Source organism: Pichia kudriavzevii, chromosome 1, assembly GCF_003054445.1.
Source record: "Pichia kudriavzevii chromosome 1, complete sequence".
Taxonomy (NCBI): Eukaryota; Fungi; Ascomycota; class Pichiomycetes; order Pichiales; family Pichiaceae; genus Pichia; species Pichia kudriavzevii.
The window spans coordinates 2,150,925-2,169,307 of record NC_042506.1 but is presented as its reverse complement, the minus strand read 5'-3'; the positions used below and the strand labels follow the sequence as shown (position 1 = coordinate 2,169,307).

At 39.9% G+C, this 18,383-nt stretch overlaps 10 protein-coding genes across 10 annotated transcripts; 5 read left to right on the top strand and 5 right to left on the bottom strand.

Moving 5' to 3' along the window:
- Nucleotides 1–135: 135 nt before the first annotated feature.
- C5L36_0A09890 (uncharacterized protein) lies at nt 136–2,418 on the bottom strand (the record flags this gene model as incomplete). The annotated part of the gene is made up of 1 exon (XM_029464019.1): nt 136–2,418. One exon carries the CDS (start codon nt 2,416–2,418, stop codon nt 136–138), a length of 2,283 nt encoding a protein of 760 aa, XP_029319879.1.
- Nucleotides 2,419–3,482: 1,064 nt separating this feature from the next.
- C5L36_0A09880 (uncharacterized protein) lies at nt 3,483–4,373 on the top strand (the record flags this gene model as incomplete). The annotated part of the gene is made up of 1 exon (XM_029464018.1): nt 3,483–4,373. The coding sequence occupies one exon, from the start codon at nt 3,483–3,485 to the stop codon at nt 4,371–4,373; it is 891 nt and encodes a 296-aa protein (XP_029319878.1).
- Nucleotides 4,374–4,867: 494 nt separating this feature from the next.
- On the bottom strand, nt 4,868–5,650 carry C5L36_0A09870 (uncharacterized protein; the record flags this gene model as incomplete). Its single annotated transcript, XM_029464017.1, has 1 exon — nt 4,868–5,650. One exon carries the CDS (start codon nt 5,648–5,650, stop codon nt 4,868–4,870), a length of 783 nt encoding a protein of 260 aa, XP_029319877.1.
- A 229-nt stretch (nt 5,651–5,879) lies between these two features.
- On the top strand, nt 5,880–7,340 carry C5L36_0A09860 (uncharacterized protein; the record flags this gene model as incomplete). Its single annotated transcript, XM_029464016.1, has 1 exon — nt 5,880–7,340. One exon carries the CDS (start codon nt 5,880–5,882, stop codon nt 7,338–7,340), a length of 1,461 nt encoding a protein of 486 aa, XP_029319876.1.
- Nucleotides 7,341–7,611: 271 nt separating this feature from the next.
- On the bottom strand, nt 7,612–9,381 carry C5L36_0A09850 (uncharacterized protein; the record flags this gene model as incomplete). The annotated part of the gene is made up of 1 exon (XM_029464015.1): nt 7,612–9,381. One exon carries the CDS (start codon nt 9,379–9,381, stop codon nt 7,612–7,614), a length of 1,770 nt encoding a protein of 589 aa, XP_029319875.1.
- Nucleotides 9,382–10,398: 1,017 nt separating this feature from the next.
- On the bottom strand, nt 10,399–11,082 carry C5L36_0A09840 (uncharacterized protein; the record flags this gene model as incomplete). Its single annotated transcript, XM_029464014.1, has 1 exon — nt 10,399–11,082. The coding sequence occupies one exon, from the start codon at nt 11,080–11,082 to the stop codon at nt 10,399–10,401; it is 684 nt and encodes a 227-aa protein (XP_029319874.1).
- Nucleotides 11,083–11,323: 241 nt separating this feature from the next.
- On the top strand, nt 11,324–12,058 carry C5L36_0A09830 (uncharacterized protein; the record flags this gene model as incomplete). The annotated part of the gene is made up of 1 exon (XM_029464013.1): nt 11,324–12,058. One exon carries the CDS (start codon nt 11,324–11,326, stop codon nt 12,056–12,058), a length of 735 nt encoding a protein of 244 aa, XP_029319873.1.
- Nucleotide 12,059: 1 nt separating this feature from the next.
- On the bottom strand, nt 12,060–12,572 carry C5L36_0A09820 (uncharacterized protein; the record flags this gene model as incomplete). The annotated part of the gene is made up of 1 exon (XM_029464012.1): nt 12,060–12,572. The coding sequence occupies one exon, from the start codon at nt 12,570–12,572 to the stop codon at nt 12,060–12,062; it is 513 nt and encodes a 170-aa protein (XP_029319872.1).
- Nucleotides 12,573–13,870: 1,298 nt separating this feature from the next.
- C5L36_0A09810 (uncharacterized protein) lies at nt 13,871–15,631 on the top strand (the record flags this gene model as incomplete). The annotated part of the gene is made up of 1 exon (XM_029464011.1): nt 13,871–15,631. The coding sequence occupies one exon, from the start codon at nt 13,871–13,873 to the stop codon at nt 15,629–15,631; it is 1,761 nt and encodes a 586-aa protein (XP_029319871.1).
- Nucleotides 15,632–16,581: 950 nt separating this feature from the next.
- Nucleotides 16,582–18,342, top strand: C5L36_0A09800 (uncharacterized protein; the record flags this gene model as incomplete). Its single annotated transcript, XM_029464010.1, has 1 exon — nt 16,582–18,342. The coding sequence occupies one exon, from the start codon at nt 16,582–16,584 to the stop codon at nt 18,340–18,342; it is 1,761 nt and encodes a 586-aa protein (XP_029319870.1).
- Nucleotides 18,343–18,383: the final 41 nt, after the last annotated feature.

The window sequence follows — 18,383 nt, the reverse complement described above, 5'->3', positions numbered from 1 at the left end:
TTTACGTCTTGATTTTGTAACCCTTTTGGCCGATCTTTTAAGGAAAATAAACATTATTATTTACATCAAAAAGTATTTTAGAAAAGTCAACCGGATATCATCTTTTCAAGCAGGTAAATACTCAAAAACAATAGTTTATATATTATTTCTGCAATATTCAACAATTAGATCAACAAACTCTTCTTCGGGATTCTTTGCAAACTTGGAAGTATCACCCATGAATAAGATCTTCTTAATTGGGATATTAACGTTATTTTCCGGAAAAATAGCCATTAAGCTTGAATGTATACGCTTGACAATTTCATCATCACCTTTAGAGATCTCCGACTCGTCATTATTGCGGAAGAATCCCGCTTTGTCAACAACAGCACATATCTCATTTATCGATGTCACATTGTTAACACAGATCTCATCATTGAAACAGTTGAGCATTTGCAAGTCCTTCATTAACCTATAATTGGAAGTTGTGCCAATGACGATTAACCTTCTACCATCAGGCGGGTTAGAGGTCAATCTTGTCATTAATGCACGCAAAACAACTGATGAGAATCTTGGTCCAATTGGAACATAGTCAATCAAGGCTTCAATATCATCAACCACTAGTAAATTGAGTGGCGACTTGTATGCATCACGAAAGACATTATCCAAATGTTGAACTTTTGCTGTTTCAGACATACCTACCATATCTTTAGCACTTAACAATCTTATGAAGGGGAAATTTGAAGTTAAAGCCATTTGGCAAGCTAAGGCAGTTTTACCCGAACCCGCTGGTCCAAATAATAGCAGTGACGAAAAATTGAAATCTGTGGATAATCTAAGTTGTTCAATATCACGTTCAACTCTCTTGATGATTTGGTTAATTCTTGGTGAAAAGTTAATGATACCACCTTTAACACAATCATGCAAATCTTCCTCATGGACACCAAAGGCAGGTTTGACTTCTTCCAATGCATTAATGAAGCATTGCATATCAACAACAATATTGCTGAAATCACCATTCAATTGTCCCAATGTACCGACTTTAATATGCTTGTTCAATGAGAAAGAACCGGCAGATTTGATTAAACCTTCGAGCTCAGCACCGGAGAAGTTTTTGGTTAATTCGGCTAATTTTTGCAAATCAACATCCTTGCCTAGCACATTGTTTTCCTTCATTTTCTTGGTCTTGATTTTCAAAATTTGCAATCTACCTTCTTCATCAGGTAAATGAATTTCAACTTGAACCTCAAATCTACCAGGTCTCAGTAGGGCACTGTCAATTAAATCTCTTCTATTAGTCATACCAATGACCAATATATTATTTAATTGATCGACACCATCCATCTTAGCCAACAACTGATTGACAACATTATCCGCAACACCAGTTCCATCGCCTCTTGAACCTCTTTGTTTGAAAACGGAATCCAATTCATCAAAGATGATAATATGTAGAGCAGACGCATCACCCTTTTTCTTGTATTCATCCTCTGCATCCTTGAACAAATTACGAATGTTCTCTTCAGATGAACCGACATACTTGGACAAAATTTCAGGTCCGTTGACAATTTTTGGTTCCTTTGCATTAAGCATCTTACCGATTTGTCTAGCAATCAAGGTTTTACCAGTACCAGGGGGACCGTAGAGTAACATACCTTTGATGTGCGTCATGCCCATTTTCTCAATAACACCTGGTGGGAAGATTCTTGATGCAAATGCTCTTCTGAAAATAGCAGTGAATTCTTTATCTAAACCTCCAATTCCCAAATCTTCAAATTTAAAATCAGGTCTAATGATTGCATCGGCATTTGGCCTTGTTGAAGACGCCTTTAAATTCACCAACCCATCAGAACCTTTATAAAAGTTAACAATGGTAGTTTGCACAACCATACCCTTAGACATGATGTTAGTAGATGCAGGAATCCCATCTGTGGACACTTCACCTAGATTAACAACAATTGTAGATTTAACTATAACTTCGAAATAGTTACCTTTAAATTCAAATAAGAGGATCTGAGTAGGCTGCAAAACTTGCGATTCAAATTTTGCAATGAAAACCTTCATCATTTCATCTGAATCATATTGGATGTTATTAGCCCTATTTTTATTCCAGAAGTTGATTTCAACATTGATGGTACCTAAATAACCTCCTTTACTGCCATTTTCTGCAAAAAGGTCGTAGTGTGAAACACTCACATCTTGGTCCGTTGACCATGACCCCCAGAACCTTTGATTACCACTCAGCCCAATAGCCCCTGGCATGATTTTGGGGGTGTTTTTGACAGTAAATACAAATTTCCCATCAATTATAACATATGATCCATCAGGGAAATCTTGGTGTGACACAGCAACACAATTGGTCTTTGCTATTTCATTATCTGGAGAATTCTTAACTATGAGTGTTTTAGATGCAGGTCTAGGTGTTCTACGCAACGGTAACATTCTTGTATAACTGCCTTAGAAGAAGAACCAACTGCTGAATGCTTACTGACAACTGCCACTTTCAGACAAGCCTGGCAAATCTATCCCGAGTGCATTTACATTTTGAATATGTGCGTCGCGTCGAAATGGCAATTTCCCAACACGCCTCAAACCAAATTAGGAAAATGCAGTAAACCGCATGCGGGTTTAAAGGGCATCTTTGGTGAAGTAGTATGTTATCTAATTTGAATTATATAAAACAGGCAAAATGGAGGAGAGTGGAGTAACTTCCTACGAGGAATATATGGGTAGATTTTGACACGGACAAAAGAAGTGCATTCTTTAAAGGAAAACTCAGGATGACTGTCCATGTGGAGGATGAGAATACACCCTTGATCCCAGTATTTAACTCAGATGTGGGGAGAATGTCGAAATTGCAATTTCGTGTTATCCTTGGATGTCTATACGCCAATGTGTTTCTGGCATCTGTGGATTCTACCATGGTTGCCACATTGCTAGGTAAAATTGCCAGCGACCTTGATGCGCAAGAGAATATATCCTGGGTTGCCACTTCTTACCTTTTATCGTGTGCGGCCTGTCAACCACTATTTGGTAAGATTTCAGATGTATTCGGGAGGAAACCCATCATATTGTTCAGTACAGTGTGTTTCTTTGTGGGTTGCTTTATCTGTGGGGTCGGGAACAACGTGATTACATTGGTTATTGGTAGACTCATTACCGGTATAGGCGGTGGTGGATTTTTCACATTGGCTTCAATTACATGTTCTGACATTGTTCTTCTTAAGGAGAGGGGTCTCTACCAAGGCTACATCAATATCTTTTTTCACCTCGGTGCTGTTAGTGGAGGTGTCTTATCGGGTTTTATAGACTCGTACCTCGGATGGAAATGGGCATTTTTACTTCAAGTGCCTGTCTGTTTTGTAACTGGTACTGCCGTCTATTGGTATCTCGACCTACCGCCAAGACCAGAAGATTTGGATAATGATTGAAAAACCCACTGGCAGAAGTTTATAAGTTTGGACTGGACAGGCGCCTTTATTCTAGTTTCGTCACTGTTGGCTCTAATGGTTGTCAGTGGATTCAATCCTTCCGATTCGCATCTAGTGACCAGCTTCTACTACATCTCCGTGCTATTGGGATTTACTGCCTTTTATTTCTGGGAGCTCAATGTGGACCAACCAGTCATACCTGTCAAGATGCTACACAATCAAACAGTTCTGGCGAGCTCTTTGAACTGCTTCTTCACCTCCATCAATATGTTTTCATCGCTGTTTTATTTACCCTTTTATTGGTCAAGTGTAAAAAATGTGTCTCCCTTGGATTGTGGTTACAGATCTATATCTGGCTCGGTTGTGGCATCCTTCACATCAATTTTCGCAGGCTGGCTCATCAAGAAAACCGCCAAATATAAGACATTACACTACATATCGGCAATCACTATTGTGTTGGGAAGCTTCCTCTTGTACTCCTCTACCAGGTACGACGGTGCAATCAAGGATAGCTTGATTTCTCTACCCCTAAGGTACGGTGCATCGGCAGACATTACAACCATTATAGTTGCCATGATCAGTTCTGTTCCTCAATCACAACAGTCGTTAGTCACTTCCATCTCCTACGGATTCCGGTCGACCGGCTCGACCATCGGTGTTTCCCTATCGAGTGCTATTCTGCAGAGTACCTTGAGGAAGTCACTTACGGGAAACTTTAGAAACCTGGAAAACACCCTTCTACCTCCTGGATGGAGCTTGGAGATGTTGTCAAAGGCCAAACAGGTGGCTTTAGAAAACCCTAGCTATGCATTCACCGAGGGATTACCCGAAACAGTCAAAGATGCCATTGTTTCTTCCTATGACAGTGCCGGTCATAGTATCTTTCTCTTTCTAATAGCCACTGCGATCTGTAGTGCTGTTTGTATCCACTATACAGAAGAAAACGAGCTAGAGGAGAAGACATGACCGGTTTCGCTACCTGTACCTGTTATATATAGTAGTGAAAGTTACACTTCCTTTAAAAGGACAACATAAATAGTATACAACATCAAAACCTTTAATGTTGACATGTTATTTGAGAAACCCTCAACTTCAGCGTCCTAAAAGCGAGAGAACCGGACGTGTAGGTGGAAAACTATAAAAGGGGGGCCATATCCGCGATCTCCCCTCTGTTGGCCTTCTACACACTGAGAAATTTTTTGGCCTTTTTTTATGACACGGCAAGGGCAGTTTTGTAGTCCAGAAGGACTGTAATCCGGCCTTTGCTGAATAACCCTTTGTCTTGACCGGTAAATTGGACTTTTATGATGATCAAAATTTTAATGCATAGTTCAACTGAATCTAATGAAGATAAAAACTTACCATCAATGTCTTTCACCCCTATCTGACTAAAGTCTGGTTTATTGGTTGTTGTAGATCTATAAAATGTTGTGTTGTAGTAATTACACATGTTTTCTCTGCTACTTGTTCAATGGCTTGAGGGCGTACATTCTGATGGGATACAGCTCCCTAGGGACACCTTTCTGAAGATCTGTTGCAATTAGTTTCCAGCCTCCTTGTTTGAATAAACGACGGAAGTTTTTGTCTGACCTGGTCTTGGAGCTATCTTCTGGGTCAAAGATATCGTCGTCGTCGTTGGTGTTGTTCTCCTTGAGAACAAGTAAACCATCCTCCTGTAACCCGTTTCTGCATTCGTCAAGCCATTGAAGAAACGCACTATCTGGTAGGTGTCCAATACACCATTGACACCAGATTAATGCATACCTCCCCTTCTCCGCCTTCCAATCCTGCAGGGGAATGTCATATATCTCACCAATCTTGCCCTGCTCTTTCAGGGGACCAAGCTCGACTCTCATTCTCTCAACAAATGGCTCCACGGGCTCAAGGAGATCCACCTTGTCGCAAATCTTATGCAAGAAATCCCTTGTCACTCGACCAATACCCGCCCCTAGCTCTATCCCGTACTTCTCCTTCCCCTCCTCCGCTGACCACCGGGTCTTCAACTTCCTCATAAACGTCGATGATCCCACAATGTCTGCCTTGGGAACCGATGTTTGTTCCCCAAATCCTCCCAATACACCATCCACTGTAGGCGGCACATCACTCCAGTAACTGATGGCATCGTCGTAGTTGATTTGCGCATCAATGTCTTGGACACTGTCTCCAATGGAAACTGTACTCTTTGCCGGCATAAGTGTCAATTCTAATGTGGTCTCCAAAAGTTGAAGTTCAAAAAGAACCATGCCATACTGTAATTGAAGGACAAATATGTAAACCTTGAAAAGCCGCACCCGAAAGGGGAAATTTTTCACACCGCCTGCTTCTCTCCCCTTTTTGCTCGCCAGTTGACGCTTTCTCGACGTTCAAACGAGCAAAAACATGGACATAATGGCCATTACTTTATCACCAGGGCGAATATTATCTTTCTCCTCTCTGTTGGATAAATAGGGAACATCCACTAAACACATAGCCATGAGTGGACTTAAAGCACTAGACATTATCAAGCCACTAGCATCACTAATTCCGGAAATTGAACTGCCTTATGAAAGAGTCCTTTTCGATGAGAAGATCATTTACACCATTGGTGCTGTTGTAATTTATCAACTGTCGTCGATTCCATTGACTGGGGTTAATCCACTAACGGTTGCCGACCCTTTCTACTGGTTACGTCTTCCATTTGCATCCGAGAAGGGTACATTGTTGGAATTCGGTATTTTACCTGTCGTCACATCGGCCTTTTTATGGCAAATCTTATCTGGTTCCAAATTTATCAAGGTCAACTTCAATTCCATTGTTGATAGACAAAACTTCCAGTCTTTACAGAAGGTCTTTGCTGTTCTACTTGCAGTCGTATATGCAATTCTTTTATGTGCTGCAGGCTATTTCAAACCTGTCGATTATTTTGTTAAGGAAGGTATCAATTCATCCTCAAATTTATGGGGCAATATGCTTATCATAACACAGCTAGGTATGGCGACAGCAATTGTCACGTTGTTGGTTGAGTTGCTGGAAAAAGGTTACGGTTTTGGCCCTGGTATTATGGCTTTTGTGGCGGTCAATTCTTCTGCAAAACTCTCAGGTTCTTTGTTTGGTTTCTTATCAAACCATGCAATTGCTCAATCTCATGGTGTCTTTGTCCAATTGTTCAGAAACCTCACTAGTAAATCCATAGCCATCGCCATCAATGATGTTTTCACTCGGTCGGAAGAAGTCAACTTTATCCAAGTCTATTTAGGTATCGCAGTTGTGTTTTTGATCAGTTACTTACAAAACTTTCGTATGGAAATCTCAATCAAATCTTCAAAAGTCCGTTCCATGGTTTCGGCATACCCAATCCGTTTATTCTATTGCGGTGCATTACCAATTTTCTTTGCTTACACCATTCTTTACAATCTTCATATTATTGCCTTTGCATTGACTAAAATCTTTGGCGGTTCTCCTTACTTGGCAGTATATCAATTAGATCCTTTCACTAACAGATCCTACGATATAACATCTGGTCTCCTATACTTCTTGTCTACTTCTACAAAGGGTTGTTGTTTAGTATTGAAGTTGGTTAGATTCATTGCTTTTACTTCCTTTGTCACTTTGACATCAACTATTTTCGGCAAAAAATGGTTTGCCATGTCTGGTTCTGGCGGTAAGGATCTTGCTAAACAATTCAAAGAACAAGATATTGTTGTCGTCGGTCACAGGGATGCTACTGTTGCCAAAGAATTAAATAAGATGATCCAATCTGCGTCTCTGATTGGTTCCGCCATTTTAGGCTTAATTGTTGGTCTGGTTGAAGCTACCGGCTTATCAAAAGGTTACGTTGCAGGTGTGGTTGTTGGTGTATTATCAGCACTAAGTTTGTTAGAACAAATCATGAGTGAATATCAACAGACAGGTGCTGCCAATTCCCAGTTCTCTCAAGTTTTCGGGACTAATTGAATTACTACATTATGAGCTTGCTACAGGGGAACGTCACATACATGTACTTTTATTCAATATGGCCCAAAATTTACCTTTTTTTTTTCCTTCTTCACGTTGAATTTTGTTTTGTATAACTCTATTCTCGGTTGCAATTCTTCAAAAGCTTAATATATAGACATACATTCCTTATTACCTTTTTTAGAAACAGTCTATAAAATGTTTTTCTCCTTCTATAAAACTAATGTTAACCATTTATATTCAAAAGTCCAGAATTAAGTTCCCCTGTCATTCAGAAAAGCTTCAATTTATTCTTTGACTGAAACCTAAAGGTGAACCCCTCATTATAGTCGCTCAATGTCCAATCTACTTGTTTGAGTAAATCTTTAACATTCGATAACGGAATGGATTTATTCCTGGCAACTATCATAACTGGCGAATCGTACTCCCACGTGTTGTTCTCCGTTGACATGATAAATTGGACTACGTATAACATTTTATCAATTTTTCCTATGTTCAAAATCGATCCAGTATATGCGTTGCACAGATTCAGTTCATCAATCAGAAAGTTCGGTAGTTTGTTCTTATATGTTACTGCAACTTCAGAATAGTTGAAAAGATAGTTGTCTGTACCTGCAGTAGGAAAGTTTCCTTTTGATTTCAAGTAGGAAACCAATTTGATCATGTCTGGATAAATAATTCTAAAACAGCCCCCTGTTGAAGAGATTGATAACTTTACCCTTGTGTCTTTTGATGCTTTCTTAACAAGTTGCAGTTCCTTTTCAGGGTTGTCAATATAATAGCATTTTTTTGCTGTTGTGACTATTCCTATTCTCACCTTACTCGTTTTGGAATTAAGTTTTTTTGATGTGTTTGTATTATCGTCAATTAAATGGGTGAAAAGTGTCACACTTTGAACAGATTCACACCATTCATATCTGTGATTATAAATCTCATCGAGAAGAGTGAGCATTGTATTTTCGTATGCCACTCTAGATTTTGTAAAATCAAGAATGTATTGAAATTCCACCTTTTTATCCTTTAGTTTCCTTAAATCCTCATTTAAAGCTCTAATATCGATAGGTCTGGTTATTATAAGTATGTTTCCCTGCGCCTGACTATAGCTTGCGTTTTCAACTAACTTCAGTAAAGTGTATGTCCAGTTGTAATGTAGACTGATATCCTCAAACAAATTTGGTTTCGATGCAGATAGCAATTCAAACTTGGGGACAATGTCAGTATACCAATTCAAGCCGGTACTGCTATAGGTTGTAATCCTATCTAACGATTGTTGTGTGTATAATTCTGAGTTTGGAAATACAGTGGAAACCATTGTATGGTCAAACATAAAAATGTTCAGCTCGCTAAATGATTTGTAGCCTGGATCGGTGATGGTAGTTTCGTTGTGAATTGATGTGTCATATCGGAAGATCAACTGTGAATTGGAGAATAACTTCCTCACTTTATCAGGAAGTTCAATCAAACGTGTCTTTTCATCTTCATTTATTTCCTTTGTGGTGCCACTCACAACGTCCGGTTTGGGGAGAGAATGATTCTCCTTAAGGATCCCACTATTGCCCATCAATAAGAGGCTCTTTATGCTCTGAAATCCCTGATAAATTTTAGAAGTAATTGATGAACCTTTCCCTTCATTATCCGTCTTATTCTCATTTATATGACCTTGCTCGGTACTCTTCACATTTTCCACTTCCTCAGTTTTAGCTTCTCCATCTCTTTGAGACTTATTGTTCTGCTGCAAAGCGTCAGAACGAATTCTCTTTGTGTGCTGCACGTCTTCAACGTATGGCCTTTTCCTTCTTTGAGCATATGGTTCATTCCCTGGGTAAATATCAGCACCATTTGCATAAACACTATCTTCTTGCCAATGATAATTATGCGTGTTGCTATTGTAGTGGCTGTAATTATAATCATAGTCATAATAATACTGATCTCGTAATGTATAATGTTGAAGATGCCTTAAATTTTGCGCATCCTGTCCACTTCTTCTTCCATAGTCTCTTCTATTTCGTTGGTTGTTATAACGTCCCCTGTTTCCACGCATGTGATTCTCAGATGTTTGGCTCCGTCGACAAGAACCTTACATTTGTTTTACACCATGTTCGGGAAGAACTTAGCAAAATTTGAAAATATTCTCATGAATGCGAGGCTCTTCAAAGATTCCAAGTAAACAGGGTATGATAACCACAGAGAGTGGGTAGAGGGGTTGTGGTGCTTCTTTTCGTAGAAGTACCACTGTGCTACCTATGGTTTGGAAAGTATGACAAACAAATATTTGAAATGGGCATGGGAACGTGTTACAGGGTCTGAAAATGGGAGATTACGGATGACCAACCTGTTGCACCTGTTTGATGTCTTAGACGAACTAGTTGGATTCAAACTACTGAACGATGTATATCGAGAGTTCCTAGTTGATTTAATAATGGAATGCCCGGCTAGTGAAATAGACATCTTGGAGTTTCAGCAGCTAATTGAAAAGATGTTTGAATGTACATTTGACGATGTGCTCAATGGGAAGTTGAGTAATAAGGAAACCGAGAATGAGGAGTTCACCAAGACGATGAATGTGGAGAGCATCAAATTCAATTCGTTTATGAGAGAAGGCACGGATTACGACAGGGAGGAAAATTTACGACAACGAATACAAGAGATGGAGAGGATGATCGAAAGGGTACAACGTAGCAGCAGTAAGGATTATCGCACAATGGATAAGATGAAGGATGTACTCATTGACTACTATCGGAGACTGGACCGGTTTAAAAAGAGCCATGCTGGAGGACCAGGAAGCGAGTTGACCGAAAGGTTGAAAAGAGGTATTGAGAAGCAAGACATGCTAATAAACGAGTTACGAGAGAAAGTTGGAGACAATAGGCCCACCACGGTGATGGGGAAGATCTACCATGTAGTGTCTCAGTTTTTCTCCAAGATATGGAACCTTTTAAGATACCCCGTGTATGTGATGTTGGCGATCATGGTGATCAACTTTGTCTATGCGGTTGTGCACGACGAGTCAGATGTGGACGATAACGATATGTATTGGTGACATAGTTGTATAACAGTACTACATTTCCCATGTTGGCGGTAGATGTTCAATGCATTCCTCGCAGAAGGTCTTGTGTTCACTTGCTAACCTTGGAGAACCATACGACTGTACCTCGGAATCACTAGGGACGTACGTAATGGGCACACCTTCTCTTGGAGAAGGTACCCGGGTCCCGTCATTAGTATCACCCGCTCGGTTGCCTGGTAGGGACGACAGCAAGACGCCCCTCGTTGAAGACTTATCGGAATGCCCTAAATTTGTCTCTGGTGAGAGCTCGTTCCTAATGACCTGTTTGAGCACCTTGGCTTCAGGGAACCCTCCATTTGCCTTTCTGTCCCAAACTATAACCCAACCTTCACCGGTAGCCCTTTTCACAAATACCTTGAACGTCCCAGGGACATATGATGGCGTCAACGTAACCGATCTGATGACTGCTTCTTCTGCTGTCGACGCCTTTGCCGTGAATGTCTGTAGAAGTTCCTGCTGGTACCAAGAAGCCCTAAGAACCCAGTTGCACTTGATGCAGTAAAGGATGGAAACTTGCGGGTACTCTAATGGTTCCTGTTGTTCTTCCCCCGGCTGTTCTTGCTGTCCCATGGTTTTCCTTGTGTTTGTGTTTGTGTGTGTTTGTGTTTGTGTTTGTGTTGTCTGTTCCAAGAAATCCAACAGAAATTTGACAGTGTCAAACATTCCCTTATTCATGCCTTGTTTTACAAGAATCACCGAAATAGGGGGAGGCTCAACCAATTGGATTGGTTTTTTTGCTCCTCCTTGTCATTTCGAACTTCCCTTTTGTTTTTTCTCTCCGCGTTCCCCACATTAGGTCAAAATTTCCCGAGGGAATGGCTTGTCCATTGCAGAGTAGTATAAATATGTGACAATATAAAGTTCATTTTATAAATTCTGGTGAATTTAGCCATGGCCAATAAAGTCGACAAGGAAAATGACGTCTGGAATCTCCATTGAACTGTTAGTACAGCACCCCTTATATAAGCATCTCCTAAAGTTTGCACAGTCAGCTGAAGGGCGGGAAAAAATCTTACGTTTACTACAGTACCTAACGAGATTTCTCAGGTATTGGAAGTTTAGGGCCATTTTATCACCTCAATTTGCAGCCCTATTACCCTCTCTACAGGCAAGTTTCACCTTATGTCGTAAACCACTAAGGTTTTTAAAGCCTTTGAATCATTTGAACTTGTTTACAAGTTGTATAAACGACAAGTTATCGGATCCCGTACTGAGATACTCCGAAGCTATAAAGCAATTTGGACTTTTTTGGTTTTTCACGTTTGATACAATTGTGTGGTTGAAGATGTTGGGTCTAGTTGGTGGAAGAGGGGTCAACGAGTCCTTGGGACAATCGAAATGGGTGGTCAATGCAGGCAAATATTCTGCCATGATGTGGTGCCTTGGGCTACTTGGAGGCTTGGTTAAGAATTTGAAACAATTTCATGTTTTGCTTTTAAGGAGATTGAATGAAGACAAGACTGAGATAACTCCAAAAGTTCGGATTATCCAACCATTTGAGAAAGTTTGCAAAGATTTCATCAAGAACGTGCTAGACTTTGTCATTGCATTCAACCTTTACAAAAACAAGGGTTATAATGATGGTATCATTGGAAGTTTCGGTACAATTACAAGTATCTTGGCAATCCAAGACATATGGAATTTATGCTAGCTTAAAAATCCAGTGAAATTTTACGCCTGGCAGATTTCTTGTCCCTCTTTAGTTTTTTACTCTTTAGCCTCTCCTCATTGTCCCTCTTCTTTAACTTATCCCAGTGTTGCTTTGTATTTTCGTTAACTTCGTCTCTTACTTGACCACAAACCTCAACTGCTTTGACAAACTTCTCCAGGCAGTCGTTAAGATTTTTATCCCTGTATCGTGTTTCACTGCTTGTAATTAAGATATCACCAGAACTCGTAAAATAGGGGAACTTTTTGTAATGTGGAGCATCTGAATCGTTGACGTTTTTCATTATATTGTCGAATTGCTTACTTGGAATCCAGCTCCCCCTAGCGGCATACCATCTATCAAGGGGTAATTTGATAACGGCTTTAGAGTCCGTTGTGTTGACATGCTGGCCTCCAGCTCCTGAACTTCTTGCATAAGAAATGACAAAGTGTTTCTTGATGCCGTCCGGAGTCAATGTCCTTAGAGTACTGTTGCAACGTATTAGGCGCATCAACATCGTCCTAATGATAGATACCAATATCTAAAGTATTACACCCTATTTTAGTACTTTACATACAACCAGTGAAATACCAAAATACCTGTACACTTGAACACCAAAAAATCAAATTCAAATTCAAATTCAAAACCTACTGAGCCTCTTTCCCAATGTGTCACGTGCGCACCACAAGGGCTCGAGGGCTCACAGACCCGAAAATTGTTTCTTTTTTTTTTTTTTTTTTTCCCCTTCGTGTTCTGTCTCTTGTTATTTTCGCTATGTCGCCGTGTATTGCCGTTAACTGACATGGACAAAGCCGTAAACGGTTTCGGCGAAAACTTGCAGAACTATACGGCACTGCACGGCAATGAAATGCGAGCATCCGTTAAGTACAGGAGTTACCATTCTGCTGACTTTAACCAACATTCACATTAAAATAGTGGATCAAGCGTAAGCGATGGCCACAGGATGCCAGAGGGAGGAGAAGTTGTAAGTTTACTTCCCCAGACGGAATGTGTCGATATGGAAGTGTGCATTACCTTGTACATAATGTATAATATCGATGAACATCCTACAACCAGAGTCGTGTATTTGTAAACTTATACCATTCTGTCAATCTCCGTAATGGTGTCACCTCAATATAGTGCCGCACATTTTTCGGGATGTTTCTATTGTGCAGCACGGAAAAAAAATGGAAAAAAAAAATGGCGCTTTGACAGGTCATTTAGTGTGAAAACTTTTTCTGTCAAAATGGAGGTGCATATTTCACGTATAGTATACAAGGATAAATTACTAAGCAGCTCGGCTTTTGTTGCAGGCACTACATGTGCACAGTAAACTCATGGCTATTTTCCAAAGGCAGCCCCACACTTATCGGCTCTGCAATGACCAATAAACACTGCGGGGGTTATCTGAGAGAAAGTAACGGGCCGCCAGTAAGGAGGGGGAAGCAAAAAAAATCTGGGAAGAGAGATAATCGTGAGTTGCCTAATGGGGAAATTGATCGCAGCGGTCCGCGTGGGAACCAATGAAAAAATGGTTGATGATCACTACCAATATATACTTTCTCTCACGCTGTTCACTTATCTGTCACTGCCGTTTATCTTTCCACTAGTTATAGGTATCTCTCTCTCTCTCCTTTCCATTTCCTATATTAAACCAACCTTATCCTCTTTTTTCCTTTTTTGTGTGATCCATTGTATCATTTTTCCATTCGGTTTTTCCCTGTTTGTGCACATCAAGTTAATACTACTCTCCTCACACATTGCCTTCTCTTTTCTTTTTCCGCAGTTTCTGTTGGTTAATCACATATTCTACAAATGAAATTACTGAACCGTTTTCATAAGTCAGAGAAGGATCCATTCTCTACAGAGGGCAACTCGGGTGCCCAGATTTCACTTCAAGACTCCCAAGGTTCGGATAAACCAATCAATCTAAATTCAAATTCTGCATATCCAATAAAATCCATTGAAGCTGGTGAAAAACAACCTTATGATATTGAAAATTCATCATCTATTGAGGGTGATATCACCGAAACAAAGGTGAAAAGAGGGTTGAAGTCGAGACACGTCGCTATGATTGCCCTTGGTGGTACTATTGGTACTGGTTTGTTCGTTGGTACACATACCCCTTTACAAGTTGCTGGGCCAGTAAATACATTGATTGCATACTTATTTTTTGGTTGTTTGGCGTATTCAGTCACCCAGTCATTAGGTGAAATGGCTACTCATACCCCAGTGGCTGGCTCCTTCTGTACTTTCAATGAGAGGTATATCTCCAAAGCTGCTGGGTTTGCAACTAATTGGGCATACTGGTTCTCGTGGGCCATAACTTTTGCAATTGAACTATTCACAGTTGGTCAAATTATTGAATATTGGACTGACGCCGTCCCAAACTGGGGGTGGATCATCATCTTTTATTTTGTTCTAACAGGTGCCAATTTTGTTCCTGTTCGATATTATGGTGAAATTGAATTCTGGATTGCATTTATCAAGGTCATTGCAATCATTGGTTTCATTATCTACGCTCTCTGTATGGTTTGTGGTGCCGGTAAGACCGGACCTGTTGGTTTCAGGTATTGGAGACATCCGGGCCCTTGGGGTGCTGGTGCTGGCCTAGTGTCTAATACTAATACAGACAGATTCCTTGGATGGGTTTCCTCCTTAATCAACGCAGCATTCACCTATCAAGGTGTTGAATTGACAGGTATATCTGCCGGTGAATCCGCCAATCCAAGAAAAACAGTTCCAAAGGCAATCAATAAGGTCATTTTCAGAATTTTAGTTTTCTTCATTTTGACGTTGTTCTTTATTGGTTTGCTAGTTCCATACAATGATCCTGCGTTAAATCCAAATAACCCATCCAATAAAAGTTTTATTTCTTCATCTCCTTTCTTAATTGCCATCACCAATTCCGGTACCAAAGTTTTACCGCATATTTTCAATGCCGTCATGTTGGCCACAATCATTTCTGCTGGTAATTCAAATGTTTATATTGGATCCAGAATTTTGTATTCAATGGCTGGTTCAACAGCACCAAAGATTTTCGCACGTGTTAATAGATTTGGTGTTCCATATGTAGGTGTCTTATTCACCTCCATCTTTGGATTGCTATCATTATTGAATATATCAAATTCCGGTGGTACAGTGTTCAACTGGTTGATGAACATCACCGCCTTGGCGGGATTGATTTGTTGGTGTTTCATCACGGCTGCACATTTGAGATTCATGGATATTCTCAAATCGAGAAACATCTCTAGAGACACCTTACCATTCAAGGCAAATTTTGGACCTGTTGTTGCTTGGATCACTGAATTTTTCTTAGTTTTGATTTGCTTCATTCAAGGTTACGATGTCTTTTTCAATTTCAATGCCAATGACTTCTTTGCATACTATGTTTCACTAATCATAGTCTTTGTATTTTGGATTGTTTCGCAATTGACAATCTATAGAAATGATCCATGGCTAATCCCCGTGGAAGATGTGGATATCGATTCCCATGCAAGACATTTGGATAACGAAATATGGGAAGATGAAGGTGAAACCTCTAAATTCGAAAAGTTCTGGGACATTATATTGTGATTCCAGACCCCTTTCATTACTACATTCTATGTAAATACTATATTATTTTTTTTTCTCTTCAATTGCTTTAATAATTATTCTTATATCTTACCCTGTCCTCGTCTTCTAAATTCCCATTACGCGTACACCTTTCTAATTAAACTTATATTCTGTTTAACTGTACTTCCTTTAAAAGACGCATTACGTGATGAACAAATGCTCCTTCTAGAAACATGCTAGTGGCCTCGCCAAGTCTTTCCAGAAACAGCCGCTCTAGGAAATTTGAAAACGGAAAAAAAAAAAAAGAAACGCCCCTTCTTATTGTGAAAACTTTTCTTTTTGCCCTCACTTGGGCGTCTCTCGCCTGACAACTTATGTCCGCTAACGTTTGTTAGAAGGGATCACTTGAAGTTAGTGGACATTTACTAACAAACCCCCCAGAAATTGAAACTTCTTGTCCACTAACTTCAACTGACCCCCGTAGATATAACATTTGCTGCTAAACGCATCTACAATTTAAATAGACCATAGTATCCACATCGTTTCTTATATTGTAAACTTCTTTAACGGTAAACCAAGTGCAACCCACAGTGTCTTTTAAAGGACAAGCGTTCCTCAATAGGCAATTAAAATGTACTGGGTGCTGATTCGCTCTACAAACGTATCCCGTTCTCGGAATGCACTGCTGTTTGGGTTCAATATGTGTCATTCCAATTGATGAGACATAATCCGTTGGAGATGCCTCAAATTTTTGTTGACTGTGTGTCATGGCAATTTCTTTTTTTCCCTTGTTTTTTTTTTTTTTTTCTTGACCATTCTGACGTGACCGAATTTCTAGCCATATGCCGTCAATTTTTTTTTTTTTTCCAACGCTGTAGTTGACGTTTTTCCTCTCTCTATATAGTGTCTCTTTTTATTCTTTCCTTATTTGAAAACATCGTTTGTTACTGAAGGTGTAATTTCTCCAGCAAATGTCGTTCAAGAGGAAGATTGCACAAACTAAAAACTTCATACAACGGAACGCCGATTCCGGAACTGACCCCGCAAATATCTCAGTCAATGAGTCAAATAATAATGACGATATTGCAATTCTGAAAGAGGAAAAAAGCACAACGTGGACAAGTGGTGTTGATAAGAAGTTCAACACTGAGGTGGAATACCCGGAAGATATTGAGGGTGATGTCACGGAGACAGAAGTCAAGAGAGGATTGAAGTCCAGACATGTTGCAATGATTGCACTTGGTGGTACAATTGGTACTGGTTTGTTTATTGGTACGTCTTCTCCATTGCATGAAGCAGGCCCAGTAAACACCTTAATTGCCTATCTATTTTTTGGTACTTTGGCGTACTCGGTCACCCAGTCTTTGGGGGAAATGGCCACCCATACTCCTGTTGCAGGTTCCTTTTGTACCTTCAATGAGAGATACTTATCTAAATCAATTGGATTTGCAACCAACTGGCTTTATTGGTTCCAATGGGGGATTACCTTTGCCATTGAAATTTTCTCAGCTTCTCAATGTATTCTATATTGGACAGATAGAGTGCCGGTATGGGCGTGGATTTTGATCTTCTTTGTGACAATCACAGCAGCTAATTTTGTTCCAGTTCGATATTATGGTGAAATCGAATTCTGGATTGCCTTTATCAAAATTGTTACTATTATTGGGTTTTTGATTTATGCCCTCTGTATGGTTTGTGGTGCTGGTAAGACTGGACCTGTTGGTTTCAGGTATTGGAGACATCCGGGCCCTTGGGGTGCTGGTGCTGGCCTAGTGTCTAATACTAATACAGACAGATTCCTTGGATGGGTTTCCTCCTTAATCAACGCAGCATTCACCTATCAAGGTGTTGAATTGACAGGTATATCTGCCGGTGAATCTGCCAATCCAAGAAAAACAGTTCCAAAGGCAATCAACAAGGTCATTTTTAGGATCTTGCTGTTCTACATCCTATCTCTATTTTTCTGTGGTTTGCTTGTTCCTTATAACGATCATAGATTAACTGATGACGGTTCCTTCATATCTAAATCTCCCTTTTTGATTGCCATCACTAACTCAGGTACAAGAGTTCTACCTCATATCTTCAATGCAGTTATTTTGACCACTCTTATCTCAGCTGCCAATTCCAATGTTTATATTGGTTCAAGAGTTCTATATTCAATGGCTGGTTCCACCGCTCCAAAGATTTTTGCCAGAGTTGACCGGAATGGTGTCCCCGTATATGGTGTTTTATTCACAGCTGTTTTCGGTGCTTTGGCTTTCTTGAATGTCTCCAATTCAGGTACTACAGTCTTTAATTGGTTAATGAACATCTCAGCATTGGCAGGTTTGATTTGTTGGTGTTTTATTACTGCTGCACATATCAGATTTATGGAAATTCTCAAATCCAGAAACATATCCAGAGACACCCTACCTTTCAAGGCAAACTTTGGACTAACATTTGCTTGGATCACTGAGTTCTTCCTAGTACTGATTGTCTTTATTCAGGGGTATGCTGTTTTCTTTGATTTCCAAGTGAATGATTTCTTTGCAAATTATATTTCGTTGATGCTTATTGTTGTTACTTGGATTATTGCACAAACGACTCTATATAGAAAGGAACCATTATTGATTCCACTAGACGAAATTGACATTGATTCAGAATCAAGAAAAATATACGAAGAAGTTTGGGATGAAGATGAGGATAATTCCAAAACCTCTTTCCTCGATAGATTTTGGGATGCAATTATTTGATAGCACCGCTCACATGTTTGCAGCTTTCTATAAATTCTTCC